The sequence below is a fragment of the Herpailurus yagouaroundi genome, unplaced genomic scaffold (assembly GCF_014898765.1).
Source record: "Herpailurus yagouaroundi ecotype Mexico unplaced genomic scaffold, PumYag 100, whole genome shotgun sequence".
NCBI classification, from domain to species: Eukaryota; Metazoa; Chordata; class Mammalia; order Carnivora; family Felidae; genus Herpailurus; species Herpailurus yagouaroundi.
In genome coordinates this window covers 38,776,927-38,784,415 of record NW_024412391.1, presented here as the reverse complement: position 1 = coordinate 38,784,415, position 7,489 = coordinate 38,776,927, and the positions used below count along the sequence as shown (strand labels likewise).

At 33.1% G+C, this 7,489-nt stretch overlaps 1 protein-coding gene across 10 annotated transcripts in view; it reads left to right on the top strand.

Annotated features, from left to right (window-relative positions):
- The window catches only part of BBS9 (Bardet-Biedl syndrome 9), a 447,491-nt gene that overhangs the window by 196,351 nt on the left and 243,651 nt on the right, over positions 1-7,489 (top strand). For 8 of the 10 annotated variants that reach the window (XM_040472285.1, XM_040472283.1, XM_040472286.1 and 5 more), the window contains 3 exons: positions 1,529-1,631; positions 3,139-3,243; positions 5,603-5,617. In XM_040472285.1, the coding sequence (XP_040328219.1) occupies positions 1,529-1,631; positions 3,139-3,243; positions 5,603-5,617 (223 nt within the window). The remainder of the gene's footprint in view (positions 1-1,528; positions 1,632-3,138; positions 3,244-5,602; positions 5,618-7,489) is intronic. The other 2 variants (XM_040472287.1, XM_040472288.1) reach the window with 1 other exon arrangement.

Genomic DNA, 7,489 nt, shown 5'->3' with positions numbered 1-7,489 from the left:
TGATGTTTTCTGCTGATGCTTCTCCTCCGGGGCAGTGAGAGAAGCCCTGGCCTTCTGTACCCATGCCCGTCCTGTTTCCCAGTCACACTGTTACCCCAGAGTTCTTAGCTTTTGGTTCTAATTTCAGTGGGAGGGTTTTCTTAGCATCACCATATAAGAGCACCAGTTTAGAATTGCAGCCAGCTGAGATGTGCAGCAGTCAATATTGCCATTCTTTGATATTTTCTAGAATTAGTTATGTCATGTATTTTTGTGTTAAACCATGGAATAAAGTGTGGTGCTTTGATATGTATCTAGACTAGTAAATATCCACTTAGCAAGGAAATCATTAGACAATAATTAATTTATGTAAAAGGTGGTTTACTGATACTAGATAAATCAGTTGCCACATCTATATATGAAAAGAAGAATGAACACCAAATATTTCATGATGTAATTATTTACCAACCACAGGGCAGATTTTTCCTTTGATTTTGCTAGAACATTTTTAATAGCTTTATTGAGATATAATTCACATAGCATACCATATACTCATTTAAATTCAGTGATTTTTACTGTATTTGCAGAGTTGTGGAACCATCACCACAATTTAATTTTAGAACATTTTCGTCCCTCCTGAAAGTAACCTCATACCCATTGGCTGTCACTTCCTGTTCCTTTTCCCTGTCCCATCCTCCAGCCCTCCTCTACTTCCATCCCTCAGCGACTTCTAATCTATTTTCTGTCTCTATTGATTTGCCTATCCTGGACATTTCATATAAATGGGATCCTACAATATGTGGTTCTTTGGGACTAGCCTCTACCCCTTAGCATAACGTTTTGAAGGTATACCCATATTGTAGTATGTGCCAGTACCTTATTTCTTTTGATTACTGAATGCCGTTTCATTGTAAGGTACCATAGTTTGTTTATTCATTCATCAGTTGATGGATATTTGGGTTGTTTCTATTTTGGCTGTTGTGAAGAATGCTGCTGTGAAATTTATGTACGAGTTTTTGGGTGGGCATATGTTTTCATTTCTCTTGGCATGGAATTGTGAGGTTGTATGGTAAATTTATGCTTAATTTTTTAAGAAACTGTTGTTAAATTATTTTCTTGTGTGGCTATACCATTTTACATTCCCATCAGCCATATACGAAGCTTCTAGTTTCCTCATATTCTTGCTAACACTTATTTTTGTCTGTTATTTTGATTATAGCATTTTAGTAGATGTGTAGTAGTATCTCATTGTAGATTTAATTTGTATTTCGTTGTGATTAACAATATTGAGCAGTTTTTCATGTACTTGTTTGGCTATTTCTATTTCTTTGGAGAAAAGTCTGTTCAACTTCTTTGTCCAGTTTCTAGTGGGTGGAATCCACCACTTCTCTACTTACCAGTAACTACTACTTACGTTGTGTTTTAAAAGACTACTCATTTTTTTCAGATGTTTCCTAATTATTTGCTAGTGATTTTTTACATATTTGTGCTATCCTATCAATTTGGATAAAATTTAATTTTTTATTAATAACAATTTCTATTTCCTTAGGTCACATTGCAGAATCGACTGGCTTTGCAAAAAGCCAAATTATCAGTTTATGTGCAACCACCTTTAGTATTGACTTGTGATCAGTTCACCTTTGAATTTATGGGTAAGTGTTCTGTTTTGGCTTAAAATATATCGTGGTGTGATGTTTTCTATTAATTAAAATTTTTTTGTTAGTATGTTTATTTGATGGCTATATTTTTTGTCTGAATAGTGAGACTGGTATCTTTCTAAAAAGATTTCAGTGATTGTGTTGTTTTGCTTCTGTTTTCCCTCCAAACATCAAGCGTGAATGATACTTTTTAAAAAATAGCAACATTCAATGAATGGTTGTTGAGCTGAAGTAATTACAGATTTTCAAGTGCTTTCCTCAACTAGATGGGCCTGTAATTGTACTTAAATGCTGTAATTTGGAAGGCTTTCTTTATTGGTGTTTGTCTAGTCAGCTGTTTATTGAATCAGTAATGTTTGAAGAAAGGACATTGGCTTTGGAGTCTGGCCTGAATTTGAATCATGGCTCTTACACGTACCCGATGTGTAACCTTTGGCAAACTACTTGAGTAATTACTCCGAGCCTCAGTTTCTTTTAATCTGCAGAAAGGGGATATTGATATCTGTCTTGCAGGGCATTTTTGAGGTTTAGTTAGAAAATGAATCTATGTAAGATATCTGTAATAATGCCTAAAATAGTAGACTGGTCATAAATGGCAACTCTTAGTAAGATTTCTTTGCACAGTATGTCTCAGGCCCTACGATTTATATCCAAGTTGTCATTAGTCCTATTAAAAAGATTTATGATTTATCTTTCTAATCTTTTTCTGTCTTCATTTACTGCTGCTGATCCTATATTGTATTCATGAAATCAAGAACATATTTCTCTCTTTTGCTTTTGTATAACCAACCCTTACTTGAATGCCTGGCATATAGGGGGAACTTAATAAATATTAATCAAATCGCTGAATGAATGGATGAATGGTTGATATAATCTTATAGGTGATATCCAATCATTGGATTCTAACTTTATTTTCTAATTTTTTTCAGAATACTTCCAATTTGTCTTTCTAAAACATATTCTGAACAATTTAGTTTTTCAATTAAAAACGTCTTAAGTCTGTCTAACACAGGTTGGAGGTCAAATACATGGATATAGAAGGCTATGCACAATCTGCAAAGTCGCTACAGTTATAGTTACATCCATACGGAGTCCCCCCTTCCATTTCTCCCTGTAGTTTGTATTCTAGCCATGATAAAGTATACTATTCCCCATTCCCAAATTCTCTTACCTTTTTGTATACCTTTTTCTCTGATCATGCTGCCTATTCATCTGAATAAAGAGAAGCAAAACTTCGTTGTTTTGGACTCAGTTACCAGTATATATTAGCTATATGACCTTGGACAAGGTTTTTAATCTCTCTATAGCCAGGTTCCTCATGCACAAAAGTTGGGGACAATAATAGTACACATATTACTGGGTTGTTGTGAGGATTAAATGACTTAATCCATGTGAAGTGCTTAGGAGAATAGCTGGCATGCAATGTAAGCATGATTTTAACTGTTGTTAATAATAATTGTCCAAAATTTTGTAACTTCTATTACTTTTAAATTTCTTATAGCGCCAGAGATGAGCAGAACAGTAGCCTTTTCTGTTTATCTGAAAGGGAGTTATACACCGTCTGAATTGGAAGGAAATGCTGTTGTTTCTTATTCCAGACCATCAGGTAAATATACAGTTGTTTAGATATTTAAGCCTAATCACTCCTTTTAAATTGGAGTTATGAGTTAAATGTTTAAGTGTTTTTCTTTTAAGTTTATTTATTTATTTTGAGAGAGACAAAGACAGCACAAATGAGGGTGAGGCAGACAGAAGGAGAGAGAGAGAGAATCCCAAGCAGTCTCCACAGTGCCAATGCTGAGCCCGATGTGGACCTCAAACTCAGGAAACCATGAGATCATGACCTAAGCTAAAACCGAGAGCTGGACATTTAACTGACTGAGCCACCTAGGCACCCTTAAATGTTTAAGTGTTTAAGATTAGAAAACACATTGTAGTATATTACTAAATGGAAAAATATTCTTTCCTAGTGTTAAATAAAATTGTCCAGATTACCTCTGTGTCATGAATTATTAGAGAGAAGTCTGTTTAGCTGATTTACACATATAGTGTTTGATGCTGTCTTCTGAATTAATAGCAAATATGATATATTTTTATTCACACTAAAAGAATGATATTAGACCTCACTTATTAAACTAAGGAGAAAAGCCTAGTCTGAATTGGTGAAAAAGAGTATTATGGATTGATGAATCAGTATTCATAGACTGACACTGTTTTAATGACTAAATAAAACTCTTTAGTATCTTACATATTAATATATTTAAGAACAGATTAACTAAAATTTGATCTGCATATTTTCAAGGAATTCTTTTTAAATTAAAAAAAGTTACCTTTAGTCCAGTTGAGATTCAGTTATTGTAAATTTTAACTTCATTGGGTCAAATTTTATAGTTTGTATTTTTCCCTGTATAGTGAAACATTTTGACAATACGTTTATTGGTAGAATACAAATAATTAGCCATTGCTTTTTTTTTGTCATTGCTTTTTAAACAATGTTTTAATATAGAATAACTGATAATACGGTACTTTAGAAATGTTGTATGTTTTTTTTTAAACAATTGGAACTGATAATAGGGTACTTAAGAAATGTTGCATTTTTTAAAACAATTTCTATACAGTTTTTTAGTTCTGAAGTTTTAGAGATGACTTAATTATCTTTTTCTCCTCTCTTGATGTCCACTTTGCTTCTTTAGCAATGCTTTTTAATAATTGTAGTTTTAATTTTGTCTAAGTAAATTTTCTGGCTTATGCCTTGACAACTGTATACTCTGAGATGATTTTGTAACTTTAATACATGTTTTCAAAGTCTTTCTTCTGTTTTGTCAGTTATTTTGCTTTAAGTTAAAAAAGTTCATTTTAAGGCAGAATTGTCCTCTTTCTTTTTTACCTATATTTTCAAAATTTGGGGTTATGTAAATATTTTATGTTTAAATGGCTTTGAGAAAGCTGACTTCAGAAAGAAATGCAAAACTTCCATAAAGGATCAAAGAGTGATAGACTTTTTAGTTGGATATTTCTGAAAAGAACACTGAAAATTTTAATGTTATCTTAATTTTGATTTATGAAATAAAAATAAATATTTGGCTAAAATCTCTAGATCATTTATCATTAATTGAGTGTGTCAGTGGTGATAGGCATTTGTATATATTTTTATCCCTGTTACACTTGAAATACGCAGTTGTAGAGACCGTCGGTAGCTTAATTAAACTAAGTATTTCATTTCCAAGGAAAATTAGTGACACTGGTTGAAAATAAATTTAAAATAGAGAAATGGGTTACATAGCAAGTTTTCAAAATTCTTTAAAAATACATGATAAAGTTGTAAAATTAGCCTGTGAACTTATGGTTGTACATGCTATTTTTAACTATTATGCTTTTCTATAGATGGAATGTAAGAGATTATAAATTATTGCTAAACCGAAAAGCATAGCATTAATTAGTTGAAAGTTAATTAGAAATTAAAATTTTAAAAAAGTCTATAAAAGTGAGAGAATACCAAGATAAGCCTAAAACAAAAAGACATTAGTCCATAGTAGTGTCTACTGACTGAAATAAATAATATAAGCAGGAGTAACTGGAAATATTACGTATTTGGCCTTGTATTTGCCAAAAATTTTCGCAATTCATTTAATCCTCTTGATGTCATTTACAAAGCAGTCTGGTTTTCTCTTGGTCTATATCATATAACTTACCTTCTTTTTTTTGGGTGGGGGGCATATTTACACTGGAGTAATACACTCTCGTGGACTCCTGAAACTGGATGTATAAATATATGTTAGATTTCACTTATTCATGTTGTACTCTTCAGTTGTGAATTGACTGACTTTTATTGGGGGGCCATTAAATCATCTGAGAGAATCTTCAACATTTTAATTTCTATTTTTAAGCAGATGTTTATTAAATACACAAATAATTTGTTGCATTCTTTCTTCCTTACACCTTTTTGCATTGCCTCTGATGGATAGATATAAATCCTGATGGTAAGTGAAAAGATAATTTAGAACAAAATGAATTTCAGAATTAAAGTTTGGTTGGTAAATTGAACTGGTATTGTACCATGAATGAACGCTTTTTATAGACTCTTACTCTGACAATAGAATACTCTTTAGGATGATTCAATGCCGTCATCTGGCTATGGAGAGGATCATAAATGTTTCCTCTCATAGAGATTTGTCATTCATTACTAGTTGTTTCCGAGTCATGAGAAAGAATGAAGCTCTGTGACTTTTTTGGGAAAAAAAAATCTGACGTGTCATTGACCACTTATTTCTGTAAGTTATTGGTGGTTTACTTATATGCTCTGTTATTTTACTTAAAATAAAATAAAGAATAAGGAAAAAAGGTGTTCATCACTGAATTCTAATTGTTTTCATTTTCTATCTTTTTTTTTTTATTGATTGAGAGCTGGTGTAAAGTGGTCAAAATTAACTAGGGCATAGGGAAAGGATAGGCCATGTGTGCTTCTTGATCATACTAGTGACTTTGGTGTTTATTCTGTGACTAAAGGTCAGTCACTCAATGGTTTTAAGTATGTCATGAAGCTCATGGATGTGAATACGCACACACATGCTTTTGGTCTGGGTATGACAGGAACAGATTTGTATGCTGGAAAGATCACTATGACTACAGTGTGTGAAGCGCTGGTTGAAGGAAAGCCAAATAGCCTGTCAGAAGATCAGCTGGAGGTTATTGCAGTGGAGTTAAGTAGAGGCAATGGAGATGGACCAGAGACCTAGTTAGGTTTCAGCTCATTAACAATGAGCATATCTATTACACAGGTCTTAAGATCTGAGTACCAACTCTAGTAAAAGGGATCAAGGCTCTTAGGAAAAGGCTGTTTCTAGGTCTGGAGAAGGGAAAATCAGAGAGCCTGTCCTATATTGTTGGGTCAGAAAGTAAAGACATGGTCAAGAAATGATAATATTACATTAAAATGATTCAGGGGTACCTGGGTGGCTCAGTGGGTTAAGAGTCTGACTCTTAGTTTCAGCTCAGGTCATGATGTCACAGTTAGTGAGTTTGAGCCCCACATCAGGCTCCATGCTGACAGTGTAGAGTCTGCTTGGGATTCTCTGTCTCCTCTCTCTGACCCTCCCTTGCTTGCTCTGTTTCTCTCAAAAAAATAAATAAGTAAATAAAATAAATTATGAGAAAATGATTCAGAAGCCAGTGAAGGAATTCCCACTGGGTAGATATAGGACACTTTGAACATCAAAACCATAATAATGGTAATGTATTATAATATATTGAAGGCAGAAATAGAATCTGTGAGTACAGTGGTATAATAAAGGCATATGTAGAGTGAAAACTCTTCTTTAGCAAAGAGTGTCAGCTAATTAACATAGAATGAGTGATAGAATTAGAGAATCATTATTTTGCAAAATCTTTGTAATGATTAGTTCAAGCAAGCTTCGTTCATGGGCACTAAATTCATTGCAATAATAGAATATTCAGTCTCAAAACATCACCCCATAGATTACTTTTTAATTACAAAGAGAAAAAAGTATCTTTACAGTAGTGATTTGGTAACACTACCATAACCAAGTGATCAACGTTAACATCACTAATACCGGAACAAACTGACATTAATATACTTCCTGTACTGATGATGCACACATCTTTTGAGACACACAAATTGTTTTCTCTATGTCTATTGTTTGTTTTCTAAATTGTCAGTTTTCTCTATGCCCAAATAGATCCACTGGTCTTTCTGATCAGAACATCATGAATACTTATTCTGTGGGCCCTTCATTCCTTACTCTTCTTTTCTTTTCTCTTCTTTTCTTTTTGTTTCTCTTTTTTCTCTTCTCTTCTCTTCTCTTCTCTTCTCTTCTCTTCTCTTCTCTTCTCTT